The sequence below is a fragment of the Leucopleurus acutus genome (assembly GCF_964270905.1).
Source record: "Leucopleurus acutus genome assembly, chromosome: 10".
Classification (NCBI taxonomy): Eukaryota; Metazoa; Chordata; class Mammalia; order Artiodactyla; family Delphinidae; genus Leucopleurus; species Leucopleurus acutus.
The window spans coordinates 7,765,082-7,789,763 of NC_139153.1; the positions used below are offsets into that span (position 1 = coordinate 7,765,082).

The 24,682-nt window shown below is 49.8% G+C and overlaps 2 protein-coding genes across 3 annotated transcripts; one reads left to right on the forward strand and one right to left on the reverse strand.

The window, feature by feature from the left end:
• Window positions 1–2,417: 2,417 nt before the first annotated feature.
• On the reverse strand, window positions 2,418–13,524 carry ARPC4 (actin related protein 2/3 complex subunit 4; the record flags this gene model as incomplete). Of its 2 annotated transcripts, XM_082848882.1 has the most annotated exons (6): window positions 13,435–13,523; window positions 10,844–10,962; window positions 9,461–9,572; window positions 7,357–7,452; window positions 6,196–6,366; window positions 2,418–4,038 (listed from the first exon to the last, which is right to left on the reverse strand). In XM_082848882.1, exons 1-6 carry the CDS (start codon window positions 13,435–13,437, stop codon window positions 4,033–4,035), a joined length of 507 nt encoding a protein of 168 aa, XP_082705008.1. In that variant the 5' UTR covers window positions 13,438–13,523. The 2 variants fall into 2 exon arrangements, with proteins under 2 accessions (XP_082705008.1, XP_082705007.1); XM_082848881.1 differs by lacking the exon at window positions 2,418–4,038 and having other exon boundaries at window positions 6,157–6,366; window positions 13,435–13,524.
• A 59-nt stretch (window positions 13,525–13,583) lies between these two features.
• Window positions 13,584–23,944, forward strand: TADA3 (transcriptional adaptor 3). Its single transcript, XM_082848874.1, has 10 exons — window positions 13,584–13,821; window positions 14,291–14,348; window positions 15,055–15,287; window positions 16,651–16,901; window positions 17,021–17,126; window positions 18,618–18,759; window positions 18,851–18,954; window positions 20,151–20,260; window positions 21,083–21,268; window positions 23,428–23,944. The coding sequence occupies exons 3-10, from the start codon at window positions 15,081–15,083 to the stop codon at window positions 23,618–23,620; spliced, it is 1,299 nt and encodes a 432-aa protein (XP_082705000.1). The 5' UTR covers window positions 13,584–13,821; window positions 14,291–14,348; window positions 15,055–15,080; the 3' UTR covers window positions 23,621–23,944.
• The last annotated feature ends 738 nt before the right edge of the window (window positions 23,945–24,682 follow it).

Genomic DNA, 24,682 nt, shown 5'->3' on the forward strand with positions numbered 1-24,682 from the left:
GCCATGGGGCGGGGGGACTGGTGCGCGGCTCGGGCGGCAGCGGCTTTCGCGGCCAGCTGCACACGGGACCCGCGTCCTGGCGGTACCAGGCGGTGGAGCCGCGAGGTACAGCCCCCAGCTCCCCCGCCCTCAGGAGCAGCGCCGCGTCGGGGCCGTGCGTGCACCTCTCGCCGCGCGCGCGCGCGTTCCCAGGGCCCCAGAGCCCGCCTCCCGTCCGCGCGCAGCCGCGTCTCGCAGGAGGGCCTTTCGGTGCCCGAGCTGGGCCCTCCGTTCTGAGGCCCCGCCCTCTGTCTTTTGTCGCCTTAGAAACCATTCACCCGGCACAATCAGGCCTCGGGGGCCTGGTTCGGTGGGACTACTTCCAGCAGGCCAAACTCCGAGCCTCACCTGCCCCAGACCCTTAATGAACAGGGCGCTGGAGTTGGAAGCGCAGGGCACTCACTGGTCCGCCAGTTTCTAACAGAGTCCTGATTCTTTATCCAGCGCTTCCTGGGGCTTCAGTTATTCCGCAGTATTCATAGGGGACCACATGCTACGTGGTGAGCTAGGTGCTGGGGACCGGAAGAACAACCTAGGGATGGTCCCTGATTTCACGGAGCTTACAGCCAAGTGAAGGGGAAACAAACAAAAAGCAAGCAACACAGGAATAAAACAGGTGTAGGTATGATAAGGGCAATGAACAAGCAATGAACTGAAACTAGGAAGGGGGCACACTTTATATAAGGTAATCAAGGATGTCCTCTCTTAAGAGATGACATTTAAGCTGAAGCCTGCAGAATGCAAAGGTGTTGAGGAGTTTGCCAGGGGAGGAATAGCATTCCAGGGAGAGGAAATTCTCAGCAACAGCCCTGAGAGAGTAAGAACCTTCCTGGGGAACTAAAAGGAAGCCAGTGTCCTGGTGAGACCTGATCAGATCTGCAGGACCTGGCAGATGGAGCTAGGGTAAGGTCCTTGGGGGTAGATTTGAAAGCCAGGGCAGTATTATGGGGAAAATAATGAAGTGCAGAACACACCCCGCCCCCCCCCCCAAAAAAAACCCCTCGGAAATAAAGTATCATTGTTTGAGTCGACTGCGGAAAAAAACAAGTTATGCAACAGCCCTCAAGACAAGACTGTAAGCAACCTTTTTGGAAGTAGTAGGAAAGTGTTAACCTCAAATGTCACAGGTGAGATAAATAAGGCTCCAAGACGTTAAATAATTTGCCTTAAATCGCACAGCAGAGGCAGCATTGGAACCCAGATCTGACTCCAGAGCCCCACTCTGAAACAGAATTGCTATTAGGGCTTCCCTGGTGGCGCAGTGGTTGAGAGTCTGCCTACCGATGCAGGGGACACGGGTTCGTGCCCCGGTCCGGGAAGATCCCACATGCCACGGAGCGGCTGGGCCTGTGAGCCATGGCCGCTGTGCCTGCGCGTCCGGAGCCCGTGCTCCGCAACGAGAGAGGCCACAACAGTGAGAGGCCCGCGTACCACACACACACACAAAGAAATGCTATTAAACACAAGTCCATGTCATCACTCAGAGGGTTGCCTACCAGTAATGCAAGTACCAAATGGACAGTCTGCGAGGCAAACTGTAGCAATGCCCACTCAAGCAAAGTCCACGAACGCAGCTTTTTTATTCACTGGTAGATCTGCTCATACAGTGACGGTGGGTCCTCCACAGAGCTGTCCAGCCAACCCTAACCACTGAAATCACTCTTCCCAACCCTGTGGCTGGTGACTGGGCTTCCCAAAAGGCATGCCGTCAGGAGAGGACCGGCTGATTGGCAACCGTCCGGTCTGTACTCACCAGCAGCAAATTTGGTTCTAGGGGCTCTGAACCCTGAGAGATGGATCTGTGACAAATGAGAGTTCTAGTTGGCTCACCCAGGCAATGCTGTCCTGTGAGGGCTGAGTGAGCAGCTACCATACTCTATTGGACATCCACCTTCACCGTGAGCACCTTCTTGAAAGCAACATTCACTGCAAAGCTAGGATACAGCCATATGCCCCAGAGAAGGGCACACCTAATTCTGCAAGGCAGGAGGGGGAGAGTCACAGAGGTAGTCATAAAGGGGATGACAGCTGTCCAAGCTGCCCCCACCCTCAGCCCCTCCATCCTTTAACAGTACCTTGTCCTGTTTCAAGAGACCCCCTTTTGGCCACATGGAAGAAACTCTTGAAAACTCAGCTCAAAGGCCAACCCTTCTGAAACTTTTCCTGACATCCTCTTCCATAAAAACACCCCCTGTGGGTACCCCCAGACTTCCAGTAGTGAATCTGAAATGCTTCAACGCACCTATTCACACACCCAGGCATTTTACTGGCCCCCAAGTCTCCCTGAGACAGGGATGATGTCATCCCCCACATCCAGCACAATGGAAGTTACCAAACAGCTTGGATGCTGGGCTGGTGGAAAAATCAGTTACTATTTATTCAGTACCTGTACGGCAGGTACTGTGTCAGATTTACATTATCTCCACTTTAAGAAACTGAAGCACAGACTATAAATAACTTGCTCAAATTCATCAGTAAGAATCAGGACTCAAGACATTTTTTTTTTAACTTCAAGGTATCACTAAGGTTTAGTGCTGCCCAAGAGAACTTTCTGCAATGATGGAAATGTTCTATTTACATACCCTGTGACCCGGCAGGCATCAGCAACTTGTAGCTATTGAGCACTGGTAGGACTGAGACAGATTTTAAACTTTTTTAACTGTAACAATTAGACACACGTGGCTAGTGATTACTGTCAGCACAGGTAAAGGCAGAAATCTTGGATTTGAACTCTACCCTCTTGCTCACTAGCTGGGAGATTCGGGGCAGACTGCTGCATCTCATGGAACCTCAGTTTCCTTAGCCATGAAATGGGATCATTATTTCTCTGAGGTTACCTTCTAGCTCAAATGAGCTCATTACATGAAAAGAATCAAAGCTCTATATAGGCAGAGAGAGCAGTTTCAGAAATGGGTGGAGCCTGGACTGCAATAGAGGTCTCTTGGGTTAGGGCCCTCGGCAGGACTAACGCCAGGGCCAATCACGAAACTGTCTCTGGTGGGGACCCCCAGGCCCAAGTGCCAGCCAGATGGTTTTAGGGAAGAAAAAGCCTCACCTCCCAGCTTTTCAGGTATACACAGAGAGCACAGACCTCATGCACCCCCAGAGGGGCAAAAAGAGACTTTAATTAGGGGAGGGAGGATCCACCAGAATAAGAAAAGGTACAGCGAGCGTGGGAGCAGAGGAGCCAGAGCAGGCAGGAGGCCCCAGCCGGGAAGCTCTGGAGGACTCACCTCTCCACCTCTAGCACAGGCACTGCACTGACAGACAAGGCGAAACAGCGGCCCCTCTCAGCTGGGAGGGCACGAAGAGGCCCCTGCAGCCAGAGGTTGCCTAGCTTTCAGGCCCCAGCTCCTAGGCGTGGCTGGTGGCCACCAGTTCAGCCCTTGTCCCCAATCAGTGCTGGGTGGCCATGTTCAGGCAGAGCTCAGGAAGCTGGCAGAGGGTCTCCACCGCTTCTATTGGCCCAAGGAAATAAGAGAACGAGGGAGAGGAACTGGAGTCTGAAACCTCCCTCCCTCCCCACCTGTGGTGGCTCCAGGGAGGAACAGTAGTCGCCTTCTGGCTCCAGGCCCGCCCAGACCCACAGCGACCAATAAGGTACAATCACTGGGACCAGTCACAGCCACTGGAGGTGGAGGTTGTTTGTTTAAAAAAAAAAAAAAAAAAAAGACAAAAAGGTTACAGTCTCCTACAAGCACAGAGTTTTAAGTTTCAAGACGTTAAAAAAAAATCTGTCCCGGCCCAGGGGACTGAACATCAGAAGCCAGCCTGACCAGGCACATGTGGCCTTGGGGCAGGTCCACTGCTGCTTTGCTGCCCAGCTAGCAAGCACACCCCCCCCTCCCACATCTAATGCCCACCCCGACACCCAGCTCCCCTCCGCTGCTGCTGCCGCCGTCGCCACCGCTGCTCTGGGGAGTAACTCCAGGACGCCTTCGCAGAGACACGGGGGAGTCTGAGGGGGAAGGCCACGAGATCCAGCCAGATGCTTTAGAACTGTCAAGAGAACCAAGAGGCGGTGAATGATGTTATTACTGTATCCTCGCAGGCCTGCTCTGGGGAGGTGGGCTGAGTTGAGAGCTGCAGCTGTACTCAGATCTCTGCAGGGCAGGGGTCGGTCTCAGGACACCCTGTGGGCACACTCTAATTTAGCCAGCATTCAGCAGTGTGACCTTTGGGGCACTGGCCCTAAAACCTAGCACTGGACAAGGCAGAAAAATTAAGGGTGACGTGGGTTTTTCCACAGCTCCCCTTGGTCGTGCCACAAGGGCTGCCAGAAAGCCCTGTCACTGTGCCGGGCTTACTGAACTGAGGTTGCCTTCTTTAGAAGTGGGGGCTCACATGCAAATGCTTGGGGATTCAGAGAGGGACCCAGGATCTGGTACTCTGTGTCAAGCTCTGGGTGGTCCTCCAAGTAAGGCAGGCCCTTGAAATGCTTTCTAACCTCAAATATCTCCCATGGTGCCTAGAACAGCCCTGGACATTTTATAGACCAGAGGTTGTGGACCAATGGCCCACGAGCTGAACTCAGCCCAAAGATGAGCACTGTTTGGCCCACGGTTTAAAAGAATATGAATTAGTCGATATGAATATGAATTAGCCAACCTTGAAAATATAGCACACTGCACAAAGATCCAGATTTTGAGATTCTTTTGATGAAGCCACGGAGGGCCAGAGCTGTGCGGTGGTGATCCTCTTCAGGTGAGGCATGTGCTCACCAGATCCCCACACGGCCCGCCTCACTCATGTACATTACCGGCCCGACCCTTACATGCACCTGATGCCATTATACTATCTTAGATCTTGAGTCTGAAAACTCCAATTCCTGGTTCCTTCACTTACTGGCTGAGGCACCTTGGACATATGACTTAACTTCCAGAGCCCAGATAACTCATCTATGGAATGGGGATGCCACCTGATTCAAAGATTGTTTTAGGTATTAAATGCGATACTTGAATGTACATTTTTAGCTGTATTACCACAGAAATGTACTTACTGTAACAACTAAATGACTGCTGAATGAATGACCCAAATACTAAATTGGGACAAGAACTATTTTTCTTCAGTTGAGTTCAGAGGCCTCGCAGTGCCCTGGCCATATAACCTTGTGCTACAATACAGGGAAATTCACCAGGTGATATGCTTTATACACATTTCTTCATTAATGCTCAACCACACTGAATGGTACGTATTAATTAACAGTCTCACTTCACAGCCGAGGAAACTGAGGCTTAGTCGAGAGGTTCTGTAACATGCCCGAGGAAGCAGTGGAGCCGGACTCACACATATGTGGCCTGACTCCACGGCCTGTGTGACCTGAACAAGCGTGTTCCCCTGGCTGCACAGTACAGCTAGTTTGTACTGGCTGTCCTCAGTATAATTAAAGCCCAGGGGAAGCGGGTGTAATATCCATTTTCAGGAATCTGAGCTCCTCCGGGGCTGGATCTGTATGCACTGGTAGGAGTAAACACTAATTCTACCATCTAGGGATCATAGTTGACTCTGAGGGGAACATAACAACAAACCAAGGACTGTTTGGAAAAAGAAAAAAAAAAGAAGGCACGTCGTGAATGACTAAAAAAGAACAACTGTGTCATCACTTCATCAGTGTAAACAATTCGTCCTCCTCAAAGGGCTGTAGTCCTTTCCGTCACGAAGGCACAAACAACTAAAGAGGGATCTGTAGGACTTAAGCCGTGAAAACGATGGAAAACAGGCTGAAGAAATCATGACTTTAAGCCTGAGAAGCAGATGCCAAAGGAAACTATTCCAGTCTGTTTGAAAAGTGGAATTATACTCTGATTAACTGCCCTATACTCCTAGAAAATTCACATGTGGATTTAACTTGCCTCACTCGGGGATTGAACTAGATACAGGGAAGGACTGTGTACACTTTGAGATGTAGAAATGAGCGACTAAGAGAGGCATCCTCCAGGCCCCGTAGATGGAAAATGCCCTGCAGCTCTCCAACATGAAGCACGGGCCCTACTGCCCCAAGGAATCAGGCTGACCTGCAGCCCATCAGAGCTCCTAGAGGCCTCAGGAAATATTCACCCACAGTTGGCACCACTTTCCCACCAGATGCTAAATTCTCAGCACGACCCATAGGTCTTTCTACTTCTGGAAACAAACCAGGAAGGCCCCTACACTTACATTCTTGAGGAACTCCTCGGCCACAATGCGCGCACGGGCATTGACCGACAGCTTCATCTCACTGATCTCCTTGTCGATTTCTTCCATGAAGTGGATCACAAAGTCCACCAACTTGTGTTTATACATCTGCTCTGTGTGGAAGTTGGTGATCAGAAAACTGATGTCATACCCCTAGGGAAGGAAGACAGTGGGGAGCAGGGAGAGAGGAAACAGGAGAGAATCAGCATCCTGGGGGCGCTGAGCTGGCCATGCCCTCTACATCCACTTAGCCACATGCTTCCAGCTGCTTGTGACCCTATCCCAAGCTACATGCCCTTCAGGCAGCAGCCCAGCTGCTCTGGTGGGGTGTGTATGTTGGATCCAAGGAACCAACAGTTGGATCAACTAAACCCAGTTGAGAATTTTGTGTCTATCAGACATCTCTGGCAGACTATCTGTGGCACAGACAGTTGCATTCAGAATGAGTCAAGGGAGAGTGAAGGGACTGGAAATCTCATCAAAGAAGAATCTCATCAAACAAAAGGAACATCTAGTCCAGAGAGAAGCGAAGATGCTGTGGGAGAAGGATGGGACTGAGGTCTTTAACTATCAGATGGGCTGTGTGTAGAAGAGCAATTTTATTTATTCTGGGTGGCCCTGGAGGTTAGATCTAGGACCAGAAATTTTAGCTCAGGATGAGGACGAGCTTGGCCAACATGTCTAATGTGTTTGACGATGGTGTTTGCTGCTCTGTGTGGTAGTTGCTTAGTCACTGGCAGAGAGTCGATCTGGCAGGGAGTCTGTAGAGAGGACTCAAGTACAAAGTCAGACAACAAGTGACCCAATGTCAACTGTGGCCTTGAGACTCTGATTCAGTTGGTGGCAGAGTTTAGATTTCTGACTCATCATGCCCTTTCTGCCGCTAGACTATAGGCTCTGGGAAGGTGCACGATGCATCTCATCTTTTTTGCCTTTTCCATGGTTGAGGTAGACCCAGCCTCCGAAGCTGATTCCCCTTATTCCCACAACAGCCGAAATGAAAGCCAACTCTCAACTAAGGCCGTGGGTGCCCTACAGCTGGGGGAGCAGCAATCCCAGTTCTAGAAACAACCCCAGGCCAGTAACAGTTGATGCGGTACTGGAATTCTGGGTATTACAAACATATGGATCACACAGTCTCACCTCCACTGGTTTCCTTCGGAGGATAAAGAAGTTCTCTGCTCTCATCATCATGAAGCGCATGAACTTGTGACATAAAATCTTCTCGATCTCATCAGCCTGGCGAGAGCAAAGGAGAAACGTGTTTCCCTAAAGCTGACACTCTAGGCCAACAGAAATCTGGAGCCTGGTCTTCTGACTGCAATTTCTCCCAGGTTCGCTGGAGGTAGTGGGGTTGGGTATTGGAACACCACCACCTGAACTCTGAATCGTGGGGTAACTGGTTGCCAACTGAAAAGAGGGTCTACTACATTAGGGCCCTCCAACTTAATGGGACGTTATCATGATCTTGCCTTCACCCATTCCAGAAAAGTAATTCTGGCAAGCCCACATCTTTTTTTAATTTTAATTTTTTGGCCACGCCGCATGGCATGCAGAGTTACCCGACCAGGGATAGAACCTGTGCCCCCTGCAGTAGAAGTGCAGAGTCTTAACCACTGGACCGTCAGGGAAGTCCTGGCAAACCCAAACCTTTTATCTGTTCCTTCCAGAGTCCACATCTATATTCAAAACTACCCTTTCCTTTCTTATTTCACTAGTGCTACATTTTCCAGTCTGTGATACATAACTGTGAAGAATATCAGAGATAACCTTAGGTGGTCTCCACTTTAGTAACAATGAACATCAAACAAACCCCAAAGTTTCTCCCTGATGAACTCTCAACATTTCTGAAGGAAGAATTTTGCTGCACAGGGCAGACACACCCTTAACAGCCCCCAACACTTGTTAATCTCCCCTTTCAACAAAGAGAGCAGGCCCTTGGCTTAGAGCTTTCTATAGGCAGAAGTGTCTAGTCTGAACTTAATAACCTTGTTGTTTTCAACGTGCTTGTTTTTTAGACTTGTCCTCAATTTGGCAAGTGGTATTGTTTTTCCATTTGTGGCACAAAGTTTCTTTTTCAAACAAATTTAAGTAGGAGAAAATAAGTTGGGCTTCCCTGGTGGCGCACTGGTTAATAATCTGCCTGTCAATGCAGGGGACACGGGTTCGAGCCCTGGTCCGGGAAGATCCCACATGCCACGGAGGAACTAAGCCCGTGTGCCACAACTACTGAGCCTGCACTCTAGAGCCCATGAGCCACAACTACTAAGCCCACGTGCCACAACTACTGAAGCCCACGCACCACAACTACTGAAGCCCACGTGCCTAGAGCCCACATACTGCAATGAAGAGTAGCCCCCACTTGTGGCAACTAAACAAGGCCCACGTGCAGCAGCAAAGACCCAACATAGCCAAGAAGAAATAAATAAATAAATAATAAGTTAATAAGTTAATTGAAAGAAATCTATTAAGTAAAGAAGTGTCCAAGTAGTCGATAAATACGGCAGAAATTATGGTGGTAGTGGGAGTGTCAGACATTTGTGAAACACAGAGGAAAGTTAAGAAATTACACTTCCTGAGACTCCCCTGGTGGCGCAGTGGTTAAGAATCCGCCTGCAAACGCAGGGGACATGGGTTCGAGCCCTAGTCCGGGAAGATCATGCCGCAGAGCTACTACGTTCATGCGCCACAACTACTGGGCCCACACGCCACAACTACTGGAGCCTGTGTGCCTAGAGCCTGTGCTCCGCAACAAGAGGAACCACCACAATGAGAAGCCTGCACACTGCAAGGAAGAGTAGCCCCTGCTCGCCGCAACTAGAGAAAGCCTGTGCATGGCAACGAAGACCCAGCAGTGAAAAATAAATAAACTAAATTTATTAAAAGAAAAAGAAATTACACTTCATATTTTTACCCTAAATCTCCCTTTCGGAGTTTATGGCTATCAAATTGATACTGTTACTGCTTATTTTTCTGAACTGGACTTATCCTTCATTCCTTAGGAAAAGTTTTGTGACCTGACACCAAACTGGCCTGTAGCCTTGGCTGCTACATTTCCTGCCTTCTAATGCAGAGCAAGGCCTAGAAGATGGGGCTGATCTCTCTTTATCTGCCGAGCTGATGAGTTTGGCAAATCATTTCCTGGTAATAGAACCTGGGTTTCTTTGCACCCTGAATCTGGCATGCTGATCTCTCACATGGGGGCCCCTGGCCTCCCGGTGAGGCAGGGGATCTGTGGTGAGCTCACCTGTTTCACAGCAATGCTGACCCGGACAGAGTTGATGGAGCCTTCAATCAGAACCTTTTCCTTCTCATTCCTGCTGATGGTCACAGGCTGTAGCAGGAGCTCTTTGCTACTCCTGAAAACACAAAATCACAGAGGCCTCTGTACTATAAAAGAACAGAATGGTCAAGGAGACCCCACAGCAGATCCTAGAATCACTATCTGGGACCACAGAGTCCAAGGAATAGGAGACTCACAAGCAGGGGTGCTCCAAGATGGGGGCAGCAAGCGTGTTCTCCAGCAGAAAGAGCACAGGCTCTGGAGTCAGGGCGAAAACGTTTTGAAATCCAGCCTCCTCTGTTACTTTCCTTGGGCAAGTTACCCTGTTGGAATCTCAACTTCCTCATTTGTAAAATGACTCTGATTCCTATTTCACTGCTGAGGACTGAGAGAGATCAAAAAGGGTCAAGTGTCTAACAGTGTGCCTGGCACACTGTAGGAGCTTTACAAATGACAGCTCTTATTTTCATAACTATAGGCAAACCCATACACTGTTTAGGGAATGAGAAGAGAACCTGCCTTAGAGATAAGGACAAGCTAAAATCGAACAGTCTGGCCTCCTTTAATGATCAATCCAGAAGGATTCACTTGTTCAACATTAAGATCCCTCTCAGCTCAGTTCCCATTTTGATGTCCCTGGATCCCTGTGATGATAGCTGGTAGTTAACTACGGTGGTGCTATCTGGGAGCTATTATCCTTTAAAAATGCCTATTGGAAACCATATATGTTAAGTAGCATAAAAGGGCACATCCTAACATCTTGTCAGTTTTCTTAAATTCAAATCATATCAACTTAGTGTGGTAACACTGCTTATCTCAGTTGTATATGTCCCAGATTAAATTTTAAAGGGGAAAAAGAATAATTATTTACAAAACATAAATTACATAAGAGAAAATAATCCCAAGTACGGAATATTTGGAGTAGACGACGGATGAGTCCATTTTTTTTTTGGGGGGGGGGTGGTGGTGGGGGGGGCGGAATCCTTGATCTTTAAATTAGAAAAGAATAGAGATGGCATCTCAGGTAACTAAATTCTTAGTCTACTCCTTAAACTGCCAGAGGGCTCACTAACTCCATGGGAGGTAATTCCCAAATGGCCCTACGCTGAGAAGTCACACCTTGTGTCAAGCAATCTTGGCTCCAGAGCAGCTTCTCCCCTGAGTTTTGTCCTGCCAACCCACTGACCCTATTTCCTGAACTTCAAATTGGGAACCATTGTTCATCTGGCAGCAAGACAAAAAATGTGAACTGTAGTTGTACTGACAACTCCAGGATGGAAGTTACTCATGGCACACAGTCATCTCTGGGTGCTGCACCCATCAACCCCACCCCTTTTCCTTCCCTACCTGACTTCCACTTCGGGCTTGTTGTGTCGTTCTACCACCTGGGAGGAGAAATTCTCCAGGCAGAGGGCAGCCTGCAGTGTGGCCCGCACGGCACTCAGGTAGGGACGGAGAGTGGCAGTCTGTAGGAAAAAGGCCAACAGAGGATCAGAATCTGTCTCACCAAACCCACTGGTCCCCTAGTCCAGCTACACAGGAGCCAGGCAGTACTCAGGGTCCCTGACTCTCAGATACTACAGTAAACACAATAGACTAGGCCTTCAAGGTGCCTTTCATTCTAGGTTTAGAACAGTGGTTCTCAACAGGGGACCATTTTGCCTGCCAGGGGACATTTGGCAATGTCAAGACATTTTTCATTTTTACAACGTGGGGTGGGGTAGGGGTTACTGGTATTGAGTAGACAGAAGTCAGGCATACTGCTAAATATCCTACAATGCACAACAAAGAATTATTCAGCCCCAAATACTGCTGAAGTTGAGAAACTCTGGTCTAGAAGCATACAGGTGAATGACTGTTTTCAATCTACCTTTTGAGCCAACAAATGTATAGATCTACAGTGTGCCAGCCTGGGAATTCAAAGATGATTAAGACCTTCTCTACCCTTAAAACAGCTCGACTAGGTCAGGAAAACAGAGAAAGTAACTATGATATAATGGGTAAAATGTAAAAGAAATTTACAATTTTTATTTGCAAAAGAAATTGGTTTTGATTTGAAGATGGAAATAAGATTAGGAGGACTTTACAATGATAAAAGTAGAATGACATTCCCAATAGAGGCAACGGTGTCTAGCTACACTGGCCTGTCTTCAGTTCCTCGTATTAGCCAAGTTTTTTCTCACCTCAGGCCTTCACACATGCCAAACCATCTATCTGCAGGCTTTTCTCCCCCTTCTTTGCCTAAGTCATCCTTTAGATCTTGGTTTATTCAGGGAAGGCCTCCTCCTTCCTCAGAGAGGCCTTTCCTGACTTCGCTCTTCATTGCACTTACTATAATTTACAGTGACACACCCTTTATATATCGTTAATAAAGTAATTTTCTCCTTCACTAAACTGTAAGCTCCATGGTCAACAGACCATGTCTATTTTATTCAAATTTACATACACTGCACCTAGGTCAGTCAGCACCTTACATATACTCTGTCTTACTCAGTTTCTGTAAAATAAGTGAATGAATGAAAAAAATAACTTAAGCAAGATCAGAATAACAAAAAAGGGCAGTAAGAGTTCCAGAAGTAGTAATGAGTACAGTGTTGCCAGGAAGCATTTTAGATTCTATGGATGAGGCTGCAGTAGTAGCCTAGAGATTCATGGGGAATCTCAAATGCCAGGCTACTGAGTGTAGCTCTTCTTTTAAGGTGGCAAGGAACTGCTGGGGCTTTCTGAGGAGGAAGTTACATGACTACAGTTGCATGGCAACTCTGTGGAGAATGGACTGGAGGAGAGGGAAGTGAGAGAGCAGGCAGAGAAGATTATTTAAGGAGGGTAATGAGGGCTTGGCCTGGAGCAATGCAGGACAAGCAAGATTATCTCTGTCAAAATTCAGACAGCAAATCTGAAAAAGGTGCATTTTAGGTGGCCAGCCCTGTGGTGCCTGCCCTTTCAAAAATAGAACAGACACATTCCCGTGTAATATCTCAACAAGTTTGATGTTTAAAAAATCAAGAGGCATGGCCTAAATTAAAACAAAAAAAGAATATCCCAGCTTTCTAGCTGACATAAGAGGACACAAAGGCGGAATAAGTAACACAAGAGGGTGAGCAAGTTTAGGGAGAGAAGATGAGTTTTGATCCAGAGGTCTAATTTCAAGGTGTCTTCAAGATATCCAGGTGAACCTTGAACGAGAACCTTCCCAGGTGAACCTAGGAAGGTAGATTTAGGAGTCACCATAAATCACATGGTCACGAAAACCTGTACATTAAATAGGTATCACCAGAGAGAGTGCAAAGAGGGGAAGGTAGTGAGCCAAGTCTCAATTGCCAGGAACCCCCACAGTTATCAAGAGGATTTCCTGCAAGGGAGGGGTCAGCAGTATGAGAGCTTATATTCTACAGTAAGGCTGATACGGTTGAGTTCTGACCAGGAAGAGGTCTACGTAGAGGAAGCATAAAAGAGATCCTTCAGTGAGAACGAAGCAAGGCTGGGGCAACATGAACAGTGGGATAAGCAAGTGTGGAAGTTTCCCTGAGAGAACTGTGGGGTCAAGCGGGTAAGAGAGAACAGGGGAGTGTATTTAGTGAAGGTCTGCTCTGGGTGGGGAGGTGGCCCTACTACGGGCTGCGGCTTACTACGTGCCTTCGAGGCGCTACCACGAACCTAGGAGAGCCCACTTCCGGCTTCCTCCATGCCTCAGTATCCCCCACCTGCTTCAAAGACCAGACTATGCAGCCGCAAGGCCTGCTTCTTACAAGGGCGTCCCCCGCTCGCCCCTTCCTCACCTCGGCCCCGCCCCGCCCTCTTTCTCCCAGCCTCAGGGTGCCCCCACACCCCCTGCATCCCTCGGCCCAGGGCCTCTCCGCTGCAAAGCCGCATCTCCCCCAGTCCCAGATCCCTGAGACAGAACAGCGAGGGTCCCGGGCCCGGGGCCCGTCTCTCACCATCGCGGGCGCTGGCTGGGCCGGAAAGCGGAAGTGCGGAAGTGGCCAGTCCCGCGCCGCCTTCTCTTTCGCGAGAAGCGCAGCCGCAGTCTCCGCCCGGACGTCTGGACTGTACCATCAACGCTCCGAGCGGGGGAGGAGGAGGCTAAGAACATTTGGCCCCTCGGAAGTTTTCCCCCTAGGACTGTCTTGGTAGTTTTAGGCTCCTGAAGTGTAAAGTCACTACTCAAGCTTCTCCCGTTACCCATGGAGCTCTTGCTTGCGACTCTGGCCGTCTTGTCGTCTTTGCCGCCTTCTTCCCTCATAGTCATGCAATGGTGCAGCCCGGCCTCAGGTTGGGCACCATATTAGGACACGGCGAGGCGGAGGAGCCCTTCGATCCTTCCGGTTCTGCGCCCCCATCCTTTCTCCGGGCCCCTCCTACCTGCAGCCTTTGGGGCTCGACGGGACTAACTGCCCGGCAGAGAACCCGGCCGCCGAGCCCCGCCCCCCGGCGCCGGGCTGTTCCCTAGGGTCCGCGCGAGGCATACTCTCTCCACCCCACCTGCAGCGGGCTCGCTTGCTGCCCGCAAACTTCCATCCTCCGAAAGACACAGGGTCTGGCCCTCGCGTCTTTCCGCCCCCGCGTCAACTGCTGGGGCACCGCACATAGCCAGTTCCGGGGCGGTTGCTCGCACCGACCGGAACTCCCCGCCCCCTCCCGTGGCCGCGGGGCCGTGGGAGGCAGCAAGGAGGAGGTAGAGGGGGCGGAGGCCGCGGTAGGGTGTTCTTAGAGGACTGGGACCCTAAAGGCGGGACATTGGGGCGATCCATGGGTGGGGCCAGCCATTAACCAGCCCCACTTTTTCTGTGCCAGGCACTGAACTGAGCTCTTGACGGGCATCATCTCTTAATCCTCAGAACATCCCTGGGAGGTAGGTACTATTGTTACCCCATTTTACAGATTCAGACTAATTATGGGGAAACAGACTCAGGCTTCTTTTGCCCTATTTTACGGATGGAAAAACCGAGACTCAGGAGAGTTCATCAACATGTTCAGGGCTACATAAATAGAAATTGGTCAAGCCTGGGCTTGAATCCAGATATATCTGGCTTACCAGGCCACATATTTTACTATCAGGACAAAGAGAAGGGGCAGAGGTGGGGAGGGGTGAGACAAGAAGAGGCTGGGAGGCACAAAGAACATTAAGATAATAAGTATGCGATGCTTGGAACTCTGGGGCTTTGCAGAATTCAGGAAGAGTGGAACTGCAGGGAAGCGCATCAGGAAGACAAGCGTAGTATACCATGGCGGTTAGGGGCACAGACTCAAAACTATCTGGATTCAAATTGCATGTTGGTAAGCTTGGACATGAACACACACAGAGTCTCAGTTTTCTCATCTGTAAAATGGAGATGAGCATGGTCCCTGCTCATGGGGTTGGGTGAGGAATTCAATGAGCAGCCAGTAATGTGTCTGCACCTCACTTGGCACACAGTAGGTGCTCTACGAGTAGGAGCTGTGCCATCAACCTTGTCAATAGGTTACTGAAGGCTGACTTTCTCCTGGATGGAAGGAGCCCTTGGGCTTTTCTTGTGCCACTTCCCCCCACCCCCCATCAGTGGTCCTTTCCTCTCCAGCTCCACAGCGTCCCCTATCCTGGGCCATGAGTGAGCTGAAGGACTGCCCCTTGCAGTTCCACGACTTCAAGTCTGTGGACCACCTGAAGGTCTGTCCCCGCTACACAGCAGTGTTGGCCCGCTCTGAGGATGATGGCATCGGTATCGAGGAGCTGGACACTCTGCAGCTGGAGCTTGAGACCCTGCTTTCTTCTGCCAGCCGACGCTTGCGGGTGCTTGAGGCCGAAACCCAGGTGATACCCCACAGAGGGTACATCACCAGGGATGGACTGTGACAAGTTATGGGTTAGCCTCATCTGCTGAGGCCTGGGTTACAGGAGCTTAGTGGGGAAGAGAGAGACCCAAACTGGGCTTGCGTGACATGGAAAATGTGCAAGAATGTGCATGATCCTCATGCACTGCGAGATTTCTGACTCACTAAGCAACTAGTGACCCTCGCTCCCCACAATGTTCTGGGTCCTGTGCTAGTCACTAGAGAGAGGTAATTAGGACAGTTCTGGCCTTTGGGGAGTTTGCCAACTAAAGGGAAGGGGAGGTCAGACAAGTACCAGGAGAAGTGCTGTTGTGGTTAGGAGTACTGGGGGAACTGTAATGGGGAGGCCTGGATTTGAATCCTGACCTAAGCGCTTGCTAGCGTTGCTATTGCCAATGCTAAATTCCAACGCTTGCAAAAGTTACCTCCTGCCTCTGAGGATCAGTTCTCCATCTGCCAGGTGGGCTGGATAATAGGAGCTACCTCAGAGCTTTTGTGAGAATTAAAAAGACTTTTTGCAAAGGCTCAGCCCAACGTCTCACACTAAATAAGCATGTCAAACATTATTTACTCGTATGACTCTCATTATTTCTATTTATGGCATAAATATTCTCTGAGCCCTGGGTGCCAGGTGCTATGCCAGATCCTGGGGACCAGAGATGGTTAAGATGAACTTCCTGGTCTCCAATAGCTCATAATCTTCTTGAAGAGACAAAGTATTCTGTTTATTCTAGTTATGACCAAACAACATGATTGGGCCTACAGTGGAGGTACGAAGTACCGGATACTCAGAGGAAGAAGATGCCATTTTAACTGGACTTCAGAAGATGAATAAAATTAACTTGTGGTCCCTGGGAATCCACTGAAGCTTTTTGAGCAGGGCTGTGGCACAATCAGTTGTATTTTAGCATCTAAGAAGCTGGATAACTGATTCAGAAAAGGCTTCCCAGTTGTGGTGACATTTGAAGTAAAGGTTTGCTGGGAGGCATGCTTGCTTCCACCAGAAAGTTACCACCAGCGTATTTTCCTAGGGCTAATGTGCACTGAGATGTGATCTACTTGTTTGAACTGCCGAATGCTGTGTGACCAGCTTGGGTGCTACAGAGGTGAATCAATACAGACAAACAAGTGAATGGAATGATGAGAAATATATGAATAAAATCCTGTGAGATGGGCACAGAAAAGGAGCTGAGTTTTGCAGTATGAGTAGGCATTTGCTAGATAAAAAGGGGAGGGGGAGAGACGGCGCCTTCTTGAGTTCTAGATCCTTATTTTTCACCGGGAGATAGAGTTGTCCTGTGTCTTCCCTTCTCCCCCTCAGTGACAGTCTCTGTGAATTTCAGATCCTCACCGACTGGCAGGATAAGAAAGGTGACCGACGATTCCTGAAGCTGGGTCGAGACCATGAGCTTGGTGCTCCCCCCAAACATGGGAAGCCCAAGAAGCAGAAACTGGAAGGGAAGGCGGGACATGGGCCGGGCCCTGGCCCTGGGCGACCCAAATCCAAAAACCTTCAGCCCAAGATCCAGGAATATGAATTTACTGATGACCCAATTGACGTGCCACGTATCCCCAAGAATGACGCCCCCAACAGGTTCTGGGCCAGGAGACATAAATGGGCCTTGGGATTTGGGTATTGGAGGCTGTGGAAGGGCCCGGGGGTTAGGCTGGTGGGGCAGGGAGCACCCCGTCAGGCTTTGCTTCTCTCTGCAGATTCTGGGCTTCGGTGGAGCCCTACTGTGCCGATATCACCAGTGAGGAGGTGCGCACGCTAGAGGAGCTACTGAAACCCCCAGAAGATGAGGCTGAACATTACAAGGTAGAGACCCCAGGCCTAGATAGACGTGATGGAGAACAAGAAGGCTCAGAGGTGCCTCAGAATCAGAGATCGCAGTGCTGTACATCATCTTCTTTCCCTGCCCTGCCTAGCCTCCCGTCTGTTCCATTAACCCACCCAGACACCCAAGTTCTAACTCTCAGCTTCCTCCCTTCTGCCCCATCCAAATGGTCACCACGTCCTAAGGCATCTTCTTCAGTGAGATCCTCCCTTTTTCTCTCATCGCCATCCCCTCTGCTTCGGCTCAAGCCTTCATCAGCTTTTACCTTAACAGCCTCTTAACACTTTCTTCCCTCTAGAGCAGGGGTCCCCAACCCCGGGGCCGTGGACCGGTAGTGGGCCACAGCCAGTTAGGAACTGGGCCGCACAGCAGGAGGTGAGCAGCGGGCGAGCGAAGCTTCATCTGCCACTCCCCCATTGCTGACGTCACCACCTGAGCCACCCCCGCCCCCGGCCCCCCACCCTGGTCCATGGAAAAACTGTCTTCCACGAAACCGGTCCTGGTGCCAAGAAGCTTGGGGACTGCTGCTCTAGGGGGATTCTCTTTTTTTTAATATATGAAAATTTATTTTTTTATGATGAAAATAAAAAAGGCTCCATTAAAGAAAATGTAGAAAATACAGAAAAGTGTTGGTGGGAAATTCTCCCATAGCTCAGCTGTCATGTTCGGATGTGCTCATGACATGGCCTCCCCTGGCTCCCGTTACCTACAGAATCGAGTCCAAGCATCTCAGCCCTTGGTGGCACAGCCCCAGTGCCCCTCTCCAGTTTCCTTGGCCACACTCCCTCTCCACTGCTGTATTTATCAGCCCCCACAAGCACCTTGCCCTCACTCCAGGGTCCTTGCTGGTCTCTGGGCCTCTGCACATGCCCTTCTCCCCTTGGCAAACTAACACCCTTCGAGCCACTGATCGCATGTTACCGCCACCAAAATGGCTTTGCAGATTCCCCAGCAGAAGGTTGGTCGGTCTTGTGTGCACCACAGCACCTTGACCTACCTCTGTCACTTCACTTGTCTGAATTTTTTAAAAATTTATCTGAAAAGGTAATCCATACAGGCAGTAACAAGTTCAAGCAATGCGAAAGATATTTTCCTCTCACTTCTGACCCTAGGATCTATAGTTCTCTCTAGAGATAACAGCTGTCAACGGAAAAGGTCCATGTACACGCACCATTCTGCACCTTACATCTTGGAAATTGTTCTGTATTGCCGTCTGTGTGTTTCAGTTCCGTACGTACCTGGCTTCCTTACTAGACTGTGAGTGTAGAGATTTTATCTCCTTTATCTCTTCTCACCTGTACCAGGCTCAGGCCTTGGCCCTGGGCTAGGTACTTGGGAAGACAGGTAAATGGAGCAATGAGGGATGAACGAAGAGCCTGTTGGCAGTCCCAAGCGCGCAGAGAGCCCCTGACACCCCAGGCACAACTGGCCTGTATTTACTGCTTTGGGACCGGATGGGATGTCTCCCACAGATCCCGCCCCTGGGGAAGCACTACTCCCAGCGCTGGGCACAGGAGGACCTGCTGGAGGAGCAGAAGGACGGGGCCCGGGCAGCAGCTGTGGCTGACAAGAAGAAAGGCCTCATGGGGCCACTGACTGAACTGGACACGAAAGGTAGGCCCCTCACCTCCCTGCCCACCCCAGGCCAGGACTTGAGTTCCTAGCACTTCAGCACACATGTCCATCCCTTCTCTACCCGATTCAGATGTGGATGCCCTGCTGAAGAAGTCTGAGGCCCAGCACGAGCAGCCGGAAGACGGGTGCCCCTTTGGTGCCCTGACGCAGCGACTCCTGCAGGCCTTGGTGGAGGTGAGCACCCCAACCCAAAACAAGAACTGTATTCACTCTGTTTCAATGTTTAATTTTTTATTGTTTATTGAAGTACATTATACATTTAGAAAGGTACATAGGTCATAAATGTACAGCTTGATCAGTTTTCACAAATGAGCACACTTACAGCCCCAGGACCACAAAAGAAAACATCATCAGTATTCTTGAAGGCCCTCTCATGCCCCTCCCAGTTTTTAACCTGCCCCCAAGGTAGCTGCTACTCCACAGTTACTTTTGCTGAGCGTTGGCTGAAGGCCCCGTGCAAGGGGCTTTCTACACATCCTCTCGTTAGAGGCAAAGACAGTGGTTAACCCCATGTTACACCCAACAAGGTCGAGGCTCAAAAAAGGGAACTGTTTGCTTGAGGTCACACAGCTAATACATAGAAGCAGGACTCAAACCCCAGGTTCAGGGTCCCTTTCTTTATGCCTGCTGGCTGCCCTTAGGCATATCTCTTCACCTCTTGAGCCTCAGTTTCCTGGCTGTCTCAAACACGATAGCGTCTTTCTGGGCACACGTTCCAGGTTGGCTGAGGTGGGGGTAGGGGGACATCTCCGTTCCACACCATCAGATGGGGACCCCACGTATGCTGGCTTTGCTGTCTTAAACATGCACTCTGCACAAGGTCACTCCAAGTGTGATTGCCACTCCAAGCCCACAGAAAAAGAGCAAAGAGGAGTGTGTGAAGTCCGTGGCCAGCTGTGGCTCTTATCTCTTCTAATCACTTTCCACTGGAGAGAGTTTGTCAGATGACCACCCCTGACTGCAGAGGAGGCTGGGAAGTGTGGTGTATCTGGGCAGCCATAAGCCCAGCTACTGTGGAAGAAAGGCAAGAATGGCTTTTGGACAGCTGGCAGCCTCTGCTGCAGCATGCTTAGCGCAGCGCCTGGTGCATTGCAAACGGTTAATATACCTTAGCTCTTCTCATTACCATTGTTGAGTGTTACCGTCACTCTTCTGTGCTCCCTTCTTTTGGTATCAGTACAAAATAAAGAATTTTTAAAATGATCAAAGTTTTTTAGAGTCGGTTTGGGAAGACTTCCCACAGCGGGTGGGATGAGAAAAATAAAAAGATATTTCTGGTATGTGAAGACTGTCCGTGTAGGACAGAGGGGGGCAGGAAAATGGTAATACTGTAGCTCTTTCTCCCTCCATGCATTTCTGTGCTCTTCTAGGAAAATATTATTTCCCCCATGGAGGACTCTCCTATTCCGGACATGTCTGGAAAAGAATCAGGGGCTGATGGGGCAAGCACCTCTCCCCGCAATCAGAACAAACCCTTCAGGTGAGTGACATCCTGTCCATGCCTCACAGTCTGGCCTCTGCTTCTGTTGACTTTTGTCCATCCCAGCATGGGTGGTCTTCATTAATAGAGAGACTGAGGACATTTTGATAAAGACCAATAGAAGTCAGATGTGCGTGCTGGGCCAGGATTTCCACGTGCACAGGCTTAGTACAGGGTTTTCATCATGGCCCTGTTCTTACTGTAAACAACCTAAATGTCCACCTGGAGGAGACTGGTTGGCTAAATTGTCGTAACTCCATCTGATGAAATAACTTGCAACTATTAATCACACTAGAGAAATATAACTGACACGCAAAGATGTAAACAATAGAGTGATAAGTGGAAACTGTCAGTTGTAGCACAATACAGACAATATGATCCTATTTTTACTTAAGATATATTTAAATGTTGGTACATGGCGGGGAAAAGCTAAAATAATACATTAAAAAAGTGGGAACAATATGTAACAAAATCTGGAATACGTATAGTATTTATATAAGAACATAAAATACATATTTTTATGTATATAACGTAATGTGGTAAGAAGATGGTAATACATATAATAGTAACAGATAACAAAATAGGGATTCTCTTTGGGTCGTTAGCATTGTAGGTTTTTCTGTATTTTATATTACATAGCATATCGATATGTGTTGCGTATGTTTACAACAAGACCAGATGTGTCTGTCTCTATATTTTTATGTGTAGATAGATAGAGAGGCAGTGCCCAAAGAGAAAGGAAGGTGTTCACTAACCTTGGGCACCTCAGAGCGGTCCCCCTTGCAGGCTGGCCCTTGAGCTGAGCACTGCCTTTGCCTGCAGTGTGCCACATACCAAGTCCCTGGAGAGCCGCATCAAGGAGGAGCTGATCGCCCAGGGCCTGCTGGAATCTGAGGACCGCCCTGCAGAGGACTCGGAGGACGAAGTTCTGGCGGAGCTGCGCAAACGGCAGGCCGAGCTGAAAGCGCTCAGTGCCCACAACCGCACCAAGAAGCACGACCTGCTGAGGTGAGTGTGGACAGGATGCCTGGGCCAGGGCGTGGCCAGCGAGGCCTTGGCCATGCTGGTGACCTTCCGGGAGCTTTACGACAGGCTTTCCAAACCCAGCAGGGCCTCTAAATCACCCGGAGGGCTTTGAAAAAAATGTCAGTGCCGGGCACCACCCCACTGGTTTTGTCTCAAACAGATTCTTATTCCACAGACTACATCTCAGGCATCTGTGACTTGTTTATTCACTTCTAATTGTGGTAACAACAAATAACACAAAATTTACCCTCTAAACCATTTTCAAGTGTACGGTTCAGTGGTGTTAACTGTATTCGCATTGTTGTGTGGTTTACTTTTAAGTCTTTCCATGCTTAACTTTCTTTCTCCCCCAGAGTTCTATTGTGAAAAATTTCATACACACAGAAACTCTGACAGAGTAGTACAGTAAACACCAGTATACTCTCCACCTCAGTTTATCAACTGTTAACATTTTCTTGAGCATCTGTGATTACTACCAGCCCCTCACCAGGAACTGACCAGTGTTTTCGTGCGATGTCATTCATTTTCTATTCATTCCCATCCATCTTGCCCTGCACTCCTCACAACAAGGGTGCAGGTGGTATCTGTAGGGAGATCATGGTAGTGGCTACCCTTTTCTTGGGAAGATAGAGAAGCAGCCCAACTAAGTCCCCTTGCTCCTCGTAGGCAGGTGCTGTGTCTCCGCCTCACAGAGCCCCAGCAGAGCAGGGCACGCTCGTTCATTTGGCCACCTCTGCCTGTCTCTTAGACGTTGTGCTGGGTTAGGAAGAGAGGCAGGGCAAAGGGTTTGCAGTCACCACGTGAGTGGCTGGTAAAGACGTGCATCATTAGAAGGAGAAGTTGCTGGCAAGCTGCTAGGGTATTTAAGGATGAGGGTATACTGAGTGCCTACCGTGTACCAGGGGCTTTATGTACACCCTCTTACTTAATCTCTGCTATAGCCCAGGGAGTAGTGTTCCCTGTTTACCAAATAAGGAAATAAAGGCCCAGTGAAATGAGTGCTCTGCTGAAGGTCACACAGCCAATAAACAGCTAAGCTGTGACTGGAGCCCAAGACTGAATCCAGAGCCTCTTTCTAGTTCCCTTTCAAGGGCTAGAAGAGGAAAATACAGATGAAAGAGTACTGAGGAAGGGAGGGGGACGGGAGAGAGAGAGAGGTGCGGATGTGCAGCTACAGAAGTAATGGGCAGTGAAGGAACTAGCTTGGCTATCAGAAGGCCAGCGTGCAGCCCTCAGCCCTGCATGGGTAGCTGCAGGGCCTTAAGCAAGGCATCTCCTGCCCTGAGCAGCAGCTTCCCCTTCTGAAAACAGGTTGGACTAGATAGATCTCTAAGTGACCTTCCAGCTCCACCATGAATTGAATTTATAGGTCAGGTTCTATTCGGAGGGGTCAGTTTGGTATCTCACTCACCTCCTCTAGACCTCAGGCTGTCTAGACCCTTAGGTTGCTCTGGAATTTGGTTCCTGAAGTAAAAGCAGGTCTTCTGCTGGCACCAGAACACTTTTTTTTTAAAATTAATTTATTTCATTTATTTATTTTTGGCTGCATTGGGTCTTCGTTGCTGTGCACGGGCTTTCTCTAGTTGCAGAGAGCTGGGGCTACTCTTCATTGCAGTGGCTTCTCTTGTTGCAGAGCACGGGCTCTAGAGCGCAGGCTCAGTAGTTGTGGTGCACGGGCTTAGTTGCTCCACGGCATGTGGGATCTTCCCGGACCAGGGCTCGAACCCGTGTCCCCTGCATTGGCAGGTGGATTCTTAACCACTGCGCCACCAGGGAAGCCCCCAGAACACCTTTTAAAGAATATTGTTTGGAGGAAGCCTGCCTTGATTCAGATCTCCTCCTCACTAGTTGTGGGATCTTGGGGCATTTCTTATCCTCCTTGAGCCTCAATTTCCTCACTGGTAACATAGGAATAATAGTACCTACCTCACAAGGTTGTTAGGATTAACTGAGCTGATATTTTTGAAGAGGTAGTACCTGGCACAGGGCACCATGTAAGCGTGGCTCAATAACTTTGCTATTTGGTATGAAATGGTCCACAGGAGTGGCAGCCCTGGGTAGTGGGGTGGGCTCAGTCTGGAACAGGGAGGAGCCCTACTCTGGTGGGCTTCCCATGGCACCTGGCCGGCTGGTCCCCACAGGCTGGCAAAGGAGGAGGTGAGTCGGCAGGAGCTGAGGCAGCGGGTCCGCATGGCAGACAATGAGGTCATGGACGCATTCCGCAAGATCATGGCTGCCCGGCAGAAGAAGCGGACGCCCACCAAGAAGGAGAAGGACCAGGCCTGGAAGACTCTGAAGGAGCGTGAGAGCATCCTAAAGCTGCTGGACGGGTAGCTCTCACCCCTGCCTCAGGCTGCCTCCCCCCGGCTTGGGAGGGGGAGGCCCACTTCCTTCTTTGGGCTGCCAGAAGCCTCAGCCTGTGGCTGCCTGTCTAATGGCGACAGTCTCTAGAAGCTGTGACCCTTCTCTGAGGTCTTTTGGCCCAGCTCTGTACAGCCAGGACACGAGAGGCCCTGCTGGGCTGGCCTGGGGCCCAGTCTCTGCTTGGTCCCCCAAGATGGGGGGGCTTCATTTCTGGGTTGTCCTCATCCCCCTCTTCACCATCTCCCACTCCCCTACCCCTTTCACCCTCAAGGACTTCTCCCTTGTGGTTTTGTAAAGTACCAACTTAAGAATAAAGTGACTGGTGTGGTTTTTTTTAAAAAGCATCCAGAATCTTTGTCTGTTATTGTGGGGTAGAAAGGAACTTGTGTGGGTGGCATAGTTTAGGAGGGCATGCTTGAGGGCTCTCAGCCTGTGGCCACTCGCCTAGGTCATTCGTTCAGGGAGAACGTTCTGAAGATACTTGTGGCCACAGGTAACAGAACACCCCAGCTCAAGGTGGTTTAACAAGGAAGTGTGTTAGCTAGGGGTCTGGTGGTCCTGGGGCAGGGTGGCACCCAGAGTTAGCCAGTCTCCAGCAACTCAACAAGGCCATCAAGGGTCCAGGTGTCTCCACACTCCCACGGTGTCAGCTTTTGCCTAAAGTAGGTTCCCTTCCAGCTGTGCAGTGGCAGCCAGTAGCAGTTGATGGAGGCCAAATGCTTCCTCATTTCTGTCCAGCACGAGAGAGGGCAGGAAGGCGCCAGCTGGCTTCCATGCCCACCCAAAAGAGCAAGAAGCCTTTCGCAGACACCCTTGTGTCTCACCAGCCCAAACTAGGTCCTACGTGCCCATTTTTGAACCAGTCACTGGCAAGGGATGACTCTAATGGGTTTAAACTACTCTCCGTGAAAATGGAATCAGCTTCCCCACTAAGCCTAAGGCAGTGGGGAGACAAGGTGGAACCCGACAAAGATCTGAAGAGGAAGGGGAAATGGATGCTGGATAGGCCACCAAGAGCGTGCCTTCCACAGC